Source organism: Patella vulgata, chromosome 4, assembly GCF_932274485.2.
Source record: "Patella vulgata chromosome 4, xgPatVulg1.2, whole genome shotgun sequence".
Lineage (NCBI taxonomy): Eukaryota > Metazoa > Mollusca > Gastropoda > Patellidae > Patella > Patella vulgata.
In genome coordinates this window covers 40,998,211-41,017,382 of record NC_065882.2, presented here as the reverse complement: position 1 = coordinate 41,017,382, position 19,172 = coordinate 40,998,211, and the positions used below count along the sequence as shown (strand labels likewise).

The 19,172-nt window shown below is 37.0% G+C and overlaps 1 protein-coding gene across 2 annotated transcripts in view; it reads right to left on the bottom strand.

The window, feature by feature from the left end:
- Positions 1-19,172, bottom strand: part of LOC126818819 (laminin subunit alpha-1) — a 295,094-nt gene that overhangs the window by 255,056 nt on the left and 20,866 nt on the right. For both annotated transcript variants that reach the window (XM_050546416.2, XM_050546415.2), the window contains exon 6: positions 8,640-8,732. In XM_050546416.2, the coding sequence (XP_050402373.1) occupies positions 8,640-8,732 (93 nt within the window). The remainder of the gene's footprint in view (positions 1-8,639; positions 8,733-19,172) is intronic.

Sequence of the window (19,172 nt, the reverse complement as noted above, 5' to 3'; positions counted from 1 at the left end):
GGTGTTGAATACCGTCGTTTCATTGGTATACCCTACCCTGCAAGGTGTGACCATAACAGATGGGTGACCATAAAATCATCGAATATGTAAAATCATAAATATTCGTTGCATCGACCCAAAACCATGTTTTTCGTATTCAACGCCCCCGACAACCTCTAAAATGATATATTACACGAGTACCAAGTATAAGAACTCCAATAATTGCCATTTTGGTGGCCATTTTGAAAAAACAAGATGGAGGATACAGTCCAGTCGATCCCTGATGCTACAACCTTTGTGCCTAATAAAACATATAAAATGACATTGCACCAGCCGATTACAAATATACGGTGATAAAAAACAACAGAATTGTCATTTTGGTCGCAATTTTGTTAAAACAAAATGGTTGATATTGTCGGATTAATTTTACTACTACGATTATCATTTCGGTCGCCATTATAAAAAACAAAATGGCGGGTATTATTGGATTTACTCTTATACTGCAATTTTTTGATGTAGCACCCCCCAAAACCCATTCAATGACATTAATAAACACATAACTTATGAAAACTCGAAAATCTGTCATTTTGGCGTCCATTTTGAAAAAAAATATGGCGGAAATTGTCGGATCAAATTTTTACTACAATTTTTGTCTTCAGCACCCCTGAAAACCTCTAGAAAACAATATTCAACGACAAAAAAGCAAATAAATGGCTTGGTTGCTATGGGATTTTGTTTTGAAACATATCAAATCTTTAACTTGATTTTTCTCAAAACTTACTTTGGTGAGTTGGATGGCTTTACGCAGTCACAACTCAGTCAATTTTTGCCCGATTCAAACAAACTATACATCAAATTTAAGGTAATGAGTCGGAGAATGTGAAAATAACAATAACTCAATTTTCAAAATTTCCTCATTGTGACTCAGTATGCCTTGGGGGGTCACAAATGTAAGCTAAATTATAGACTTTTATGGTTTGTGAATACAAATGAAAATACACATAGACTCATTATTCCGGATAACTTTAAGTATTGCGTTCTCGAACTTATGCATGATCATGTGTTATGTGGTCACCGGGGTGTTGCTAATACGTTGAATCGTCTTTGTGGGAAATTCTTTTGGATCGGAATGAAACAGGATTGTGAAAACTGGATCAAATCTTGTGAAACTCGTGTTTCTTGCAAAGGAAGTGTTCAAATTCCTCCACTACAAGAGCCTTACAGACCAACATCTCCCGATGAGAAGTTATGTATTGACTGTATTATGGACCGTTACAACGTTCAAAAGAGGGTTATCTCTACAAGTTGAGCGTTATGGATGATTTCTCCAAATTTTCGTAGGCATTTCTTTTAAAATCTCTGTAAACAGAGTGTAATCCCTAAAATGTAAATTTATTTAATTTTAGTTTATATAGACAAACAGCCATGCCTTTTATATAATATTATTTCATTCCTAAATTATATAGAATCAATGATATAAGCAAATCTATTAGAATATGTTTCAATCTATTTGGCGGTCCCAACTAATTGTTATCAGTAGAAGACTTAGATCACATGGATAAAGCAGCCAATCATTGAGCTTGATTACATACGGGCTATCTACCCTAATTAAATTTCAGCATTTGCCAGCCCCATTGTTCATATGCACACACTATCAAACAGCTTGGATTTTAGCTTTACTTTACGACATATTTAAACAGTTCTATTACTCTGTTTAAACATACAAACATTCCTAATTTTATACAGACTTTTAAGTGTCATTAGAATGTGATTCTAACCGTTAATGTGTGTGGATTGACCTTTTCAACTTTGAACTGATGCGAGAGACCTCGGGATCAAAGGTTTAAGTGCATTTGACTACAGTTATTTTTTGGCATCAACATGCCCAGAAGAGCTACGCCGTATGATTTAGATATGCCAGAAAATTGGACATTAGCCAAGTTAAAGGCCCAATTAACTTTGAAAGGCATACAGTTCAGTGGATCGGCAAAGACAGCCAGATTAATTGCGTTGTACAAAGAAGCTGACAACGAGGCTGGACAATCTAATACCAGAGACAGAGGGATCGCCAATCAACCGGAACAAAACAACAACAATGGCGACCTCCTGCAACAAGCTCTATTGGAGTTGAAACATCAATTAAGAGAAATCAAAGAAGATAACAAGTCTATGAAAGGTGAAATAACTAGACTAAACCAAAGACTTGATGGAAGGATTGAAAACACAGCAGCACATGGGATAAATTCCTTGGATGGAATAAATGTTAATAACAATACGGATGCATCTAGCCATACCCATAGGAATAATTTGTTTCCAAGCGTAGTTGCCGTTTCAGCTGGGAGTGACAGGCAACATGCTATCGATGCCGTGCCTTCCCAGTCTACCAACACTAGTACAGACCCAGCGACATCAGGAAATACTTTATACACGGCAGATGTAAAACGAAGAGACAAAAACAGCGCCACTAATACTGGTATGTATTTACAAACTAGATTTGGGTACTCCAGTGAATCGCTACCAAATATAGAGACAATTTCTACTCAACTAAGGAAAAACATCCTTGAAGGAAAAGACGTTAACTTAGCATCATTGTTAATTCCCTATCACATTCCCAGCAATCCTGCAGACTCAAATAACAAGTCTGACCCACGTTTAAATAGGGAACTAACGTTGTCGGAATTTGTTCAAGCATTTGGAATCTACAAAAGTGTTATGAATGAGGTGTTCGACAGAACCGTAGAATTGGACCTATACGAGCGGGACATTACAGATATGGGTCACAGATACAACGGGAAAGGGTTCTATGAGTATCACCGTGAATTTAGTGCCAAGGCTGCGGCTCACCTACGGGTGTCAAATAGGAAAGTGGATTGGTCAGTGCAAAACAATAAACTGTTCTGCAATATATTTGCAAACTTTACGCCCAATACATGCGACCATTGTAATAGTGTGAGCCATTACACCGGATTCTGCCCTACCCTTGTAAAGAATAAGTTCAACAATAGCAACATGAGATCATACATCACGAACGCACAATACAGCAACAGCAGATATTCTTATCAACCCAACAATGCTAGAAATGACAACCAAGGAAATCGGGCCAACAAACAATATTATTTAGGAAAAGAAATCTGTCAAAATTTTAATACAGAGAAAGGATGTTACCGATACAGATGTTTTTATTTACATGTGTGTTCATCATGTAAGACAGAACATCCAAGATTCAAGTGCCCGGCTTCAAAAAACGAGGGGACTTCAAAAAACAAGGGGACAGGACACAACAGACCGATAAGGAGACATTACAATCAGTGAAGACTCCAATTAATATTGACAAACTTGAACAACTATCAGGAAAACATCCTGATAGGGAATTTGTTAGTTATTTGATAAATGGATTACGGGAGGGTTTTAATACCGGAATTAGTGAATTGCCACAGTGTTCTTTTGAATGTAAAAATTCATTAAAAGCTAGAGAGCAACCAGAAGTAGTAACTACATTAATAGAGAAGGAAGTGAGGAAAGGGTTTTTGCAAGGACCGTTCAATAGTTTACCCTTTGATGTTTATCGTGTCAATCCAATAGGTATAGCCGAAGGGAAATATTCACAAAAGAAAAGACTTATTGTCGATTTGTCCTCACCACACAACAATGACGATCACATAAGCATTAATAACCTGATCAATAAGGAACAATTTTCGCTAGAATATGTCATGATAAATCATGCAATTAACATTATCAAAAACAATGGTAAAGGTAGTTGGTTGTGTAAAACAGACATTTCTGACGCATTTAAACTTATTCCTATGCACCCGTCTATGTGGCCATATCACTGTGTCAAATGGAACAATCAGTAGCCTACTATTATTATACAAGACTGGTATTTGGAAGTAGATCAAGTCCAAAGATTTTCGACTCTTTATCAATAGCACTTTGTTGGATCGCAAAAAACGTTTATCACATAGCCAATATTCTCCATCTGTTAGATGATTTTATCACATAGCCAATATTCTCCATCTGTTAGATGATTTCTTAACAGTTGACAATCCAAATTTCGACGCAGAACGCAAAATGGCATTGCTTTCCCTGATGTTCAACACGTTAAACATACCAGTGGCAAAACACAAGACAGTAGGCCCAGTACAGTGTTTAGAATATTTAGGAATTATTCTAGATGCAAATGACATGATTGCTAGTCTTCCGTTAGAGAAAGTACATAGGATATGTGACATTATTAAATCATTCATGGACAGAACTTCATGTACAAAAAGAGAGCTACTTAGTTTATTAGGTCATCTTAATTTCGCATGTAAAGTGGTAGCCCCAGGGAAATCATTCATTTCGTATTTGATTTCACTATCTACAACAGTTAAAGAGTTGCACCATTAAGTTAAAATCAATGCAAACTGTCGCCTAGATCTTAAAATGTGGTTCAAAGTCTTGTCAAACTGGAACGGGATATCTTTTTTCCTGAATGACAATATAACAACGTCCGCAAGTTTGCATTTGTATACAGATGCTACTGAAAAAATTTCCATGACTTTTAGAAAACTGTACCCAATAGTTATGGCATGCGTTTTATGGGGAGAGAACTGGAAATCACACAGAATACTGTTCCATTGTGACAATTTAGGGACAGTAGAGGTTATAAATAAAGGGAGATCAAAAATAAATTCTATTATGAACTTGATGAGAAAATTAACTTGGTGTTCCGCTAAATATAATTTTGTGATTCACGCTAAATTTATTCCTGGAGTTGAAAACACTATAGCTGATGCCCTATCTCGATTTCAGATGAGGAAATTCAGAGCTTTGGTTCCAAGGGCCAGTCAATTGCCAGTGAATATCCTTCCACCTTCAGAATTGATGAAGATCTGAAGAAACATTCTGAAAAGCTACTAAGTATGGCAGTTAGCCCTCAAACTGCAAGAACTTACGAAACAGCCCTACAGCACCTCATGAGATTCTTGGTGATGTGTAACTTTATAATAGTGAACGGAGAGTTACCGAATATATCAGAGAACATTTTAATTCACTTTGTGTCTTATTGTTCAAAAAACCTGAGTTTGAAATATGCAACAATTAAGTTATATCTAGCCGGTATAAGGTATCATTATATTATACGTGGTTTAAGTAACCCTTTCAAAGGTACAGAACAGTTAGATTATCTATTGAAAGGGATCAAAAGATCTCAAGGTCATGTTCAATCTAATAACAGACTTCCAATAACTTATACAATCTTAGTCCAGATATGCAAATTGTTAGATATTAATGTATTCTCTCCTTACGTAAATATTATGATGTTATGTGCATGTCAAATGGCTTTTTTTGGTTTTATGAGATGTGGCGAGTTCACAAATAAATCAGGTTCTACCATGTACAACATAATATTTCAAAAGATAAATCACACTATATAGTTAAATTAAGGGCTTCTAAAACAGACCCGTTTCGACAAGGAGTATCTATACATATCTTTAGAAATAGTAATAGGTGCCAAGTTGAGACAATGTGTAAATATTACAAATATAGAATCAATCAAGGTGCCCTAGAATCATCCCCACTATTTGTTAATGAATTTATGTCAACCAAAGCTTTAAAAAGAGATACATTTATTGCTAATGTTCGTCATCTGTTAGAAGTAATAGGATACAATAGTACAAAGTATTGTGGGCACTCTTTTCGTATAGGAGCACCAACCAGTGCTGCTGCAGCAGGCATAGAAGATCATTTGATTCAAACATTAAGCAGATGGTCGTCAAATTGTTATGTTAGGTACATAAGAACATCTAAAGAATCATTACAACAAGCCCAAACATCTATGTGTATAAGTGGATGTCAATAATGCTGGGTCCACTTGCAAGTTTTAATCAATGTTTTATGTTTTTGATGGCATAAGGGAGCACTTGTATAACTTTTATTTTTACATATTTTTTTGGGAGGCTCTCATTGCAATATTTCTTTTCTTAAATATTTTATTCGATTTGGACTTTTTCCAACAAAATATTAGATGATTAAGTTAAAGATCCATTTTTATATATGTATATTTATACATGCTCCCACGGATCAACAATCCTGGTGACATGTACATTATATATGGATGCCGCAGCCCCATATCTTTAATCTTATACATGGAGGCCGCAGCCCCAGTTTCCTTCTTTAAAATAGCAGCTACATGGAGGCCGCAGCCCCATTTTCCTTCTTTAATAGTATAGTACATGGAGGCCGCAGCCCCATTTTCCTTCTTTAATAGAATAACACATGGAGGCTGCGGCCCCATATTGAGATAGATCCCCAGGGCATTAAAATGTAACCTGGAGATGTGTCTCAATAACAAGTAGCTCCCTAAAATGACAAATTTAATAAATCTTTTTTTTTTTAATATATAGTTGTATAGTATGTTTAATTTGTATGTTGTTTTAGTTGTATGTTTAACGTATCATTGATGTTGTAGAACGTTTAATAAATATTGCATCGTAACCTATACTTTGTTTGTTTGTATAAAGTCATATTATCGAACAGGGGTAGTAACTTTACCAGTGAGTTTTTTCGTGAAATGTGTAATTCTCTCCACATTAAAGGTGTACATAGTCTTCCTTATTCACCTTCGAGCAATGGTGCCATCGACCGTTGGAACAATACTTTAAAGAGTATGCTTAAGGTTTATACTAGTCAAAATTTAAGTGGGTGGATATGTTACCTTTTTTTATCTTTAGCTCATAACTCTACTGTTCATAGTAGTACTGGGTTTACACCTAACTTTTTACACAGGGGGCGAGAAAGCAGGCTTCCTGCAGAGATGATGTATCCGTCTTTATCTGACACAAAAGCCATTAGTGTAAATGACTATGCAAGGAACTTAGAAAAGAAACTAACTAAAGCGGTTGAGTGTGCACAACAAAACTTAATTGAAACTCATAATCGTTATAAAAGTGAACGGAATAAACATGTACAATTTGAACAATTATGTGTTGGTGATGAAATGTTAATTAAAGACCCTGTGAGACAAACATGGGACTCAAAAGGAAAAGTCTTAAAAACTTTAGATAATTCTGTATTATATGAAGTACAAACTGATAATGGTGTGAAGTTATTTCATCATAATAAACTCAAGAAGTTGACTTTAATAGGGATATTTCAAAACCTGTTAAATCTAGAAATTCGAGGAGACATTGTGAGAATTCTGTTCCTGAATATGAACAATCAATAAATTCATCAGACGAGGTAGATGAATTATTAGGTTTTGTGCAAGAGAGTCAAAATTATAATGAAATATTAGGTGGAAACACGGACATTCACATGGACAATTGTGGTGAAAATAATGTAGAATCTGAAACTATGGTTAGTCCGAAATCAAAGACCAGAAATTATGGAGAATCTGTCGAACCAAAATTTAGACATTCTCATAGACAACGATTGTAGAAGAGATTTGATGGTTTTGAAGAATATGGAGATGCTTCTTAATGTGGACAATACACCCATTAATGATAAACTTAAATTGAATTATTAGTGTAAATTTTTCATGTTATTGTCATTAGTACTTTTATAGTTAAGATTAATATTAAACAGGTGTTTTTTTTATATTCACAAAGTGAGTGAGCTGTATTAAGAGTTTTGTGAGTATCTTCACAATAATTTTCAAGGATTTAAGCTATAAGAAATAGAAGCAGTGTTTGGTTTAAAATCTTGATATTTATTGATATTATTGAATGAACACATTGATTATTTCATATTCCTATACTGATACATCCAGTTCATTGTATGAATGTACAGGTATGAGTATAAGTGGACTTAAACTGTTATGCTTTATATCCAATATAAATATTGTAATATTAATGTACGGTAAAATTGAGAATAATTATGCATTATTATGTATGTATTAAATAGTTTTCAACTCTCTAAAATGACAGGCACATCATTTGAGTTGGTGGGGAGGATGTGTGACCCCCCATATGCAGTCATTTGAACTACAAGTCCCTGTGAAATTCCGATGCATAAGGGGTGCTGGGATATGTCTGAGCAGACGGTAATCAAGCAGACGAAGAAAGCGCGCAAAATGGCGATGTAAGGCTGGTTTAGCGGCGGTTAGCCCATTGTTCCATTGTTCTTCTAGAATGTCAATTATGATATAAGTAGATTGCACGCGTAGTTCACTGATTTCTTTACTCGTTCGTACTATGTCGAAGTCAAGCTTGGGTGCTGGCGGTTAGCCCTTCGACAAGACAAGTGGCGGTTAGTTACGTGTATTCCTTCATATTGTCCTGAGATGTGTAGGCCTATAGTAGTATAGAAGAAAGTCGTGTGAAAGATGTTTATTCTACGAGATCTGGCTCAAAATCAATAGCAAGTGTTTTGTAAAGGTGACATTTTATTATTAACCAAATAAACTTCATTTTATACTTTATGTAATAGACTTTGCTTCAAGAAATAATAACATGGGTGATGGGTCACTGAGTTCACTGAGCCCTTCTTGAACACTCTATTTTGGATATAAAGAACTCTCTGTTTTTCGTTCCTGGCATGTCCAAGGCCAGGGGCGTGACACCTGCCATAGCTGCAACAGGTCTAGTTGAAAGTATCTCTACACAGATATATGTAGGTATTAAATATTTTCATATTTTTCACTTCATTTTTCATATAAAGCAAGTGATGTGATATATACTTACTGTACGATTACCATCTTTGGGTCTACATAGTCTAGCATGTCCATAACATATACACTGCCCTCCAATAGATATATCTTTTATAGAATAAAAATACTGCAAAAAAAAAACCAAGCCAACTGTGAGATTGATAACCCCTGCATCGATCCCGAAAGAAATAGATAACACTTATTAATTGCACATTTCATTTATCATTTTGTAAAACATTCAGCATTCAAACTGCTTGTCTTTATTTAGCCTAATCAGAAAATATTTGTGATCAAACATAGTCCAGGATTTGAAGCAGTGAAACTATACACCAAGTTTCATCACTCCTTTAATTAGAATTGGAATCAATTAAAGCACTGACCAATCAAATTGCTTATCTCTGCTTATCTGTTACTCATCTAACTCGGTCAAGATATTCACCTAATAAACATCTACAGCAAGTTTGAACATTCTACTTCAAGTTAACATGTTCCAAATTTCTTATTGCGACTTAGCCTCAAAAGAAACTTATCATCAGTGAACTCAGTCAAGATACTGATGTACTGAGTCTGTGAGCTGAGTTTCGACACTCTCACTCGATTAAAATCAAGTTGTTTTTTTGATAATCTTAGTGGACAAGGCTCATCATCTAACTCAATCAAGGCATTCACATAGTAAACATGTACGCCAAGTATGAACATTCTAGCTCAATTAAAGACATATTGAGTCACAAAAAGTTTGATTGCAGACAGATTTTACAAATTTTACTAATTTGTAAAATCTGAGCAGAATTTGATTGTCTCATCTTTCTCAGAAGACCGTTTCAACTCATTTTTGGGTCTCTGAATGGTAGTGTTTAAACCATCTCAAGAAGAAAATATATCACCATAAAATTAGATATTTGACATTGTTAGAAAGGTAACTGGAAGTAGAATGCACTAGTATAAATCATTCGGGAATATCCATGTTAGTTTTTTTTTATTTTAGAATATTGGATGGATTTTTAAACCAAAAATGCATAATTTCTGACAATGGAGCACAAAATGCTAAATGAAAGATTTAATGTAGTTTAATTTACAATTTATTTCCATGTCAAATATACCAAAAATGCCATTTTATTGAAGTAGTTTAGATACATATCATTGGAAGAACAAAATTAGGTAGATGTGAGAGTCTTATAAGACAGATCATAATTTGACATATAAAATTTTGTAAACTGACCGATGAATAGATTAGTAATCATTATAATAACAGGGTTTAGTATCTGGTGGGAGTAGGCAGTTTTTGACCGGGCAGTTGTGCCACAATCTATCTTGGTCACATGATCTAATCTTTGTCTGTCCTGAAGACTTTTATTGTGAGTCTTAAAATCTACATTGGACATATAGAAAATCAAAACAAACAGCGGCTGCCAGGCAGGATACGCCCAGGTTTTTTCAAGAGATGGATAGAGAACAAGCTAAACAAAAAGCGATTTTTCGTAACATCAAGGGCCATAATCCAGGAAGGTACGATCAGATATGTGCGAATATTGACAGGAACAAGGGTCCACAACCTTGATATACCAGATGTTTACACTATTTGCGTAGAGGGGCAGGCATTTTTTCTGGCAGTTTTCGTCCCATTTTCACGAAAATCAAACTTAACCAACATTATGGTGTAACGGTGATATATTTGAATGTTTTTGTAAATCAGATAATAATTGTGACCTCTAGAGGGACCACAAGCTAAAAACAGGATTGTTCGTACAATCAGGGGCCATAATTCAGAAAGTTATGATCCGATATGCGCAAATATCGACAGCAACCAAGATCTTTGGGTTATAAACATGCATTTCAAGTTTCATCAAAATCAGATCAAAATTGTGAGCTCTAGTGGGTCCACAACCTTGATATACCAGATGTTTACACTATTTGCTTAGACGGGCGGCGAATTTGTCTGGCAGTTTTGGTCCAATTTTCATGAAATTCGAACTAGACTAACAATATGGTGTAACGTTTTTTTAAAACAGAACAATAATTGTGACCTCTTGAGGAACCACAAGGTAAAAAGACAATATTTTGTACAATCAGGGGACATAATTCAGGAAATTACGATCTGATATGCGCGAATATCGAAAGCAACCAAGATCTTTGGGTTATAAACTTGCATTTCAAGTTTCATCAAAATGATTCAGGAAGTTACGATCCGATATACACGAATATTGAAAGGAACCAAAACCTTTGTGATATAAGCATAAATTTAAGGTTGCATGAAAATCGGGAAAAAATTGTGGCCTCTAGAGGGTTTACAACCTTAATATACCACATATTTTACACCATTTGCGTTATACGAGTGGCGGCCATTTTGTCTATCAGTTTTGGTCCGATTTTCCCGAAATTCGAACTCAACCATCATTAAGGTGTAACGGTGCTATATTCAAACAATTGATTTAATCGGAAGAAAATTGTGACCTCCATAGGGTCCACAAGCTAAAAAACATGATTTTTCGTACAATCAGGGGCCACAATTCAGGAAGTTACGGTCCGATATGCGCGAATATCTAAAGGAACCAAGATCTTTGGGTTATGAACTTACATTTCAAAATTCAACAAAATCAGATAACTAGCGGCTGCCAGGCAGGTTACGCCCACATATTGCAAGAGATGGATAGAGAACAAGCTAAACAAAAAGCGATTTTTAGTACAATCAGGAAGTTACAATCCGATATGCACGAATATCGAAAGGAACCAAGATCATTGGGTTATAAACTTATATTTCAAGTTTCATCAAAATCAGAAGAAAATTGTGACATTCATATACCTTATTTTTACGCTATTTGAGTACGAGGGGCGGCCATTTGGTCTGTCAGTTTTGGTCCTTTTTTTTCCTAAATTCGAATTCAACCATCCTTAGGGTGTAACGATGATATATTCAAACAGTTTTTGAAATCAGATAAAAATTATAACCTCTATAGGGTCCACAAGCTAAAAACGCGATTTTTATACGCCCATATTTCCATGTGGACGTATATTGTCGTCATTCCTGTCCATCCGGACGTCCACAATTATTTATGGACACTCTACAGGTCACAATTCTTATCCGGTTTGACCGAAACTTGAAATATAGGTTTATCTCCATAAGATCTTGGTTCCTTTCGATATTGGCATGTATCGGACCATAACTTCATGGATTATGGCCCCTGATTGTAGGAAAAATCACGTTTTTAGCTTGTGGACCCTATAGAGTTCACAATTTTTATGCGCGAATATTGAAAGCAACCAAGATCTTTGGATGATAAACTTGCATTTCAAGTTTCATCAAAATTGGGTGAAAATTGTAACCTCTAGAGAGTACACAACCTTGAAATACCATATTTTTACACTATTAGCGTACGAGGGACGGCCATTTTGTCCGTCAATTTTGGTCCGATTTTCACGAAATTAAAACTCAACGATCATTAGTGTGTTACGGTGATATATCCAAACGTTTTTTTAAATTGGATAAAGATAGGTTGCCAGGCAACGAAACATACGCCCAGGACAGCTAAATCCTCCGGTCAGTCAACAAGAATTGTCGCATATTTTTACTTTTTTCGGTAATGAACGATTTATAATACACTAAAATCTTATTAAGAGCAACAACTCATGAAGTAATTATTAGAAAACCATTAGAATTTGTTTTGTTTTTATAAAGTTCTGCCCCATGCTAACGTTTTGTATACAAAACTTTTAATATCATGGATTTAGCTGGTCAAGTCATAAAAATTCATTGAAAATCAATATACTTGTTCGTCTCAAGACCTTAAACTCTGTGTGTGTATCAATTTGAAGTCAATCGGATGATAACTTTAGCTTTTAGAGCGTCACAAAGTGATCGAGGGCCATAACTTTGGCAGTAATTATAGGAAATCGTTGAAAATCAATAGGATTCTCTGTCTTATGACCTTAAACACTGTATAAATTTAAAGTCAATCCGATATTAACTTTGACCTCTAGAGTGTCCACAAGATTTCTTGAAGTGATCATGGTCCATAACTCTGGCAGTAATTATCGGAAATCGCTGAAAATCAATAGGATTCTTCGTCCCATGACCTTAAACACTGTATAAATTTAAAGTCAATCCGATATTAACTTTGGCCTCTAGAGTGTCCACAAGATTTCTTGAAGTGATCATGGTCCATAACTCTGGCAGTAATTATCGGAAATCGCTGAAAATCAATAAGATTCTTCGTCTCATGACCTTAAACACTGTGTATAAATTTAAAGTCAATCGGATATTAACTTTGGCCTCTAGAGCGTCCATAAGATTTCTTGAAGTGATCAAGGTCCATACTCTGGCAGTAATTATCGGAAATCGCTGAAAATCAATCTTCTTCTTCGTCTCATGACTGCCATGTTGTGCGACAGCATGTCCAGAATACCTTCACACAGGCATCTGAGACAGCACATCAGACAGTGTGAACACACAGAAGACCCATCAGTACCAATATAGTGCGCTTACGTCTCACCAGAGAGAACATCCATTGCCGTAGACCTTACCGTGGACTGATCCTCACCATCGACGTGAACGTCTAGAGTTTGCCCAACAACACGAAATGAAATGAAATGAAATGTGGTTTTATGGCACGTCAGCTCCAACCGGGCTATATTGCGCCAAACATATGGTGAAAATTACAAGACCGGCTAAACTATATCACAGAAAAACATTATATGCATAAATAAAAACAATATCACAGTTAATAAAATTAAAATACAACTTTTATGCATATAAATATTAAATACAAAAATGAAATGATATATATATATATACAATTAAAATTTATTATAAAAACCTGTCTCCTTTAAAAAGTCTAACACTTTACCATATAAACCCGGTTGGGCAAACATGTGATGTAGTGACTGACAACAGTAAAAATTCGATCTAATATCCTTGAAATGCTTGCACTCAATCAAAATGTGCTTAACTGTCAAAGGAACATGAAAGTGTTCACATTCTGGTTGAGGCTCTCGCTTTAAAATGAAAATATGAGTTAAAAAAGTATGACCAATGCGAGAGTGACACAAAACAACTTCATCTCTCCTGTTAGTTCTATAGGAGTTCGTCCAGTCTCCTAAGAGAGGCTTAATGTGATGAAGTTTATTTGTGTCTGCAAGATCCCAAGACCGTTGCCAGCGGTCATATATAAAAAAAATTAATGGACGATCTGAAATCTGTGAAAGGTAAAAGAAATTGTGACATGGGAAGATCTAAAGCAGACTTGGCAGCTAAGTCTGCTTGATCATTCCCTTTAATATCAACATGACTGGGGAGCCAGCAAAGGACGGTGTCCTTCCTAATTAAACTCGTGTGATAGTAGCAGACAATAAATATCTGCTACTAAAGGGTGTACAAGCTGCTTATTGTTTATAGCCTGCAAAGAGGACAAAGAATCAGTAAATATACTCAGCCAAATTAAAAACTTGACACTGATGAATTTCAACAAATTTTTTTTTCTGGTGAGTCAAATAAATTTTAAGATGTTTCTAACGATAGTAAGTAGTAAGAAGCCTTTAATTTCATAAAATTGTAAAGTCATGTGGATCACGTGACTTTTGAGCATATAAAGATGAAAAACACGTGCAAACACAAACTCGTGAGGTCAATCGATGCAAGTTTGCTTAAACTGAACACGCACACGTAACTTGAACTGGAAAAACAAATTAAAATTGTTATTTTCATCTTTGTTAGAAAATGCCGCGCCTTTCAAATGTAGATCGTCTACGTGCTATAGGTAGGCTCTATGCGGGTCAGTCTGTGGTCACTGTTGCAAGAGCCTTTAATTGTTCACGCCAGACAATATTTAATCTTAGAATGAGAGTGCTTCAAACTGGAACTATTGCCGACCACCCAAAGGCGGGAGCGCCACGTGCGACGTCACTCCAGAAAGATCAAGCAATACGATTACGTCATCTTAGAAACAGATTTGTCACTGCAACCTCCACAAGTAGAGAGATATTTGGTGGAAGGGTAACTGCACAAACTGTTCGAAATCGCTTGCAGGCTGCTGGTCTTCGAGCTCGGAGGCCCTATAATGGACCAATATTGACACCTCTTCATCGCCGTAACCGACTTGTGTGGGCCACAAGACACATAAGATTTACTCAAAGACAGTGGAATTCGGTTGTCTTTGGTGACGAATCTCGATTCACTTTGAGATTTGCCAATGGCAGGGTCCGAGTGTACCGCAGACGAGGTGAACGTTACGCTCAAGTATGCGTCAGAGAAGTTGACCGATTTGGTGGCGGGTGCGTCATGGTTTGGGGTTCATTTTGTGCACATGAACGTTCTCCTCTTGTTGTTGTCCAAGGGAACTTAAATACTGTCCAGTACAGGGATCAGATTTTGCAACCTGTTCTTCTTCCGTTTATGCAGAGACAAGGGCCTGGACTAACGTTTCAACAAGACAATGCTCGACCCCATACAGCAATTGCTACCCAGAATTTTTTAAGAAATGCCGGTGTCCAAGTCCTGGATTGGCCGTCGCTTAGCCCCGACCTTAATCCTATTGAACACATCTGGGACGAACTAGGTCGACGTGTTCGTCAGCAAGATTAGTGAATCCACCACTGACGTTGCAGGACCTTCAACATGCTCTTTCTTGCTGAGCAGTGGCGACGTCTTTCTCGGGTAGTGTTTACTAATGTTCTGAGATCCATGAGAAGATGTTGTGTGGCAGTACGAGACGCTAGAGGAGGCCACAACCGTTACTAAACACTTTATTCCGATTGTTCTCCAAGTCTGTGAATTTCATTTTGGGGGGTACTGTGACATCACGAACGTTATTAATGTCAAGGACTTTCGGCGAGACGTATTCTTGCTTTCTGTTGATGTCAAGGTCGTCTGTGCACAACATAACACTAAAATAGTTGCCTTAAACCAAATATTAAAAATCTAGTCCCAAAAATCCCGAGTGTCAAGTTTTTAATTTGGCTGAGTATATAATGTGTTTTAAAGATGAAGAGGATTTAATGAACTCCAAAGCCTGAAAGATGGCTTGGAGTTCAGCAGTAAATATGGAAGCAGCAGGAGGAAGACGAACAGAAATGGTCTCAGATGGCGTGACAGTAGCCGAAGCTACCCGATCGCCATCTTTGGAACCATCTGTATAAATTGGAGCATAATCACCATATTTAGACTGAAACACTGTGGAACTAGTATCTTTCTTTTTGTTTTTTGTGAGATCGAGATTGATCTTGGGAGGAGATATAGACCATGGTGGTGTCTCAAAGAATGGGGTATTCGCAATACTGTCTTGGCTGATACCAGCCTGAGACAAAAGGGGTTGAATGCGAATACCGAATGATGGAATAACATTAGGTAAATATAGATGTTCATGATAGGGTCTAAATATGGTGTTAAATGAAATATGATGAGGCAGAGATGCAATTTTTGTAGCATACTGCAGTGCAAGTTTATCACGTCTGTCGTGCAATGAGGGCTCGTGGGCCTCGACGTATAAACTCTGCATTGGAGATGTTCGAAATGCTCCTAAACTGATTCTATATTGATCCCAAACGAACCTTAAACAACCTATCTTCTAAGAAGTTTTTATTGAAGACAGGTAAGCGACCGCCGCAGACCGAGGTTATGCAGGTCGCGCATGATACCATATTTCCATGTGGTATCATAAGCTTTCTCCAGATCAAAAAATATAGCAACTAAATGTTGTTTCTGGATGAAAGCATCCCCGACAAACGTTTCAAATCGTACGAGATGATCAAGAGTGCTCCTTTGGGACCGAAATCCGCATTGGAGGTCTGTAATGAGGTTGTTGGACTCAAGGTACCAAACAAGCCTTCGATTGATCAATCTCTCCATGGTTTTGCAAATGCAGCTAGTCAAAGCGATCGGACGATAATTGGTAGGATTCGTATGATATTTTCCCGGTTTAGGGATGGGAATTACGGTGGCTTCACGCCATGATGGGGGAAAATTCCCATCAACCCAAATCCAGTTATACAGATCTAATAATATTAAGAGTGTAGAAAAAGGTAAATGTTTTAATATCTGGTAGTGAATTTCATCTGGACCAGTTGCAGTATCTCATGCCCGTTTATGAGAATCACGGAGTTCAGCAATAGAAAACTTTTCATTATAACACTCATCATTATGGGACTTGAAATTGAGTCGCCTTTTCTCCTGTTGATGTTTAATGCTCCGAAAGGCATCAGAGGAGAAATTGGATGATGAATTGAATGAAATTGTACTGGCCAGAGAATTAGCGATATCAGGAAATGTTGTTAGGGTGGAATTATCAACATTTAGATGGTTAACTGATAATGCACTACTTTTACCTTTAATTCTACGAATCCTATCCCATACCGATTTGGAAGTGGTACGAGAATTTATTCTTGAGACATAACCCTGGCGTATGGTTCTACGGGCCTTTGCCCGGACCATTTGGTATGCTGCAATATTCTCCATGGAAGGGTGATTCTCAAGGCGTCTTAAAATACGATCACGCTCTTTAAGAGCGGATTTGCAATCGTTATTATACCATGGTTTATTGAAACATTTCGGCTCAGTCGTGGTCTTTGGAATCGCCTGCTCAGCTACATCTTGAAGAATTGAAGTGAATAAGGCCATGGGCTCATCTGCATCTTCTAACTCTTTTGCATCAAAAGAGAAGAGACACAAAGATTCAAAAAGAGCCCAATCAGCCTTATGCAACTTCCACCTCTGCTGCCTTTCAACCGGAGAGGGTCCATTATTATCTATCAAGATGGGAAAATGGTCACTGCCACACAGATCTTCATTCACTATCCATGTAAAATCCTGAAACAGGACCGGAGAGCAAATGGTTAGATCAAGGGAAGAAAAAGAAGCTGTGGCAGGATGTAGATAAGTAGGCGAGTCATCATTTAATAAACACAAATTATTAATGTTAATGAAGTCTGCTATTTGTTTACCTCTGATATTATCATCTGGACTACCCCAGAGTGAATGATGACCATTGAAATCTCCCGTTATTATAAACGGGAGAGGAAGTTGCACAACAAGGTCATCAAGTTCTCTGGGGTTCAGATGTAAACTAGGTGGTAAATATACAGAGCAGAGTGTGATAGGAATATGTAGAGTCACCCTCACTGCAACTGCCTGTATGGGCGAATTGAGGGTGACTACTCTGCGGAATATTTCCATTAAGGAAAATGGAAACACCACCGTGTGCTCTACCATCATTATTAGCAAATTGATGATAGGCAACAAAATGTCTGAGTGTTAAGACATCTGAATTCTTTAAAAAAGTTTCTTGTTAACAAACAGCCAAGGGGTTAAATTTTTGAATTAATATTTGAACTTCATTAAAATTTGGTTTAAGACCACGACAATTCAATTGAATTATGGAATTGGCCATTTTCAGGGAGGTTTAACAGGACTTCTGTGATGTTGTTTGGGGTCATGTATTTCTACAACAACATCCATGAGATTGTCCTGTATCCCGAACCTGTTATAGGTTCCGACAGGATCCTCGTCACCCTTCCTACTGCGGAAGGAATTCAATTTTGAATTTTGAGGAACGCCTTTACCATTACGTTCCTTTTCTTTTATTATTTTGGGTGGCTTTCCACCAATTGATTGAGGAGTAGGGGGCACAATCGCCTCAATCTCAGCCCGAGTGCCGGGAGTTTTATTGTTATTCTTAGGTGGCAAGCAATAGAAGTGGTCTTTGGCTTGACTGCATTTGCAAAAGACATTGCAAATGTTGGGGTTGTAGCCTCAACCAACTTCCTAGCTTCAGGATACGATATGTTTTTTTCTGTTTTTACCTGTTGAACTTGTTTTTCTTTTTTCCATATAGGGCACTCTCGAGAATATGCAAAATGAGGCCCTTTGCAGTTAATGCAATGGTGGTCGAGTTGACAAGATGTACTTTCGTGACCATCTTGTCCACATCGAGCACACATCGCTTTGCCCTTACAAACATTTTTGCTATGACCAAAGCGTTGACAATGAAAGCAACACAATAGATTTGGGATGTAAGGGCTAACTGCAATGGCAAGAAAGCCAGCCTTGATCATCCTAGGGAGATCTGGTTTATCAAAGGTCAGGATGTAGGTGTTGGTTTGGATAATATTGCCATTACGTCTGATGGAAATTCTTTTGACGTAAGTAACACCTTGTGAGGCGAGATTTTCAAGCATCTCCTCCTCACAGCTGCCTTCTAAATCCTGAGACCGAATAACACCCCTTGAAGAATTAAGAGAGTTATGCGGTGCAACTTTGATTGGAATGTTGGCTAAAGTTGTTGATTTTAATAATGATGAAGCATGCGATTCTTTAGCACATTCCACTAACAGAGTACCATTTCTCATTTTCTTAACGCTTTTAGGCTCACCAGCCAAGCCGGCAAGACCTTTAGCAATCAAGAAAGGAGAGGTTTTAGCTAAGTTGATGTCATTTGTACTCTGTACAACCAGAAATCTAGGCCAGGTTCGGGAAGATTTATTAGGTATATTGTTAGGATCCAATTCCTCGGTCGACGTACGTTTCAGAGAACGAGTCTTCTTTGATTGGGAAGCCATGAGAATAATTCAAAAGATTCATCCC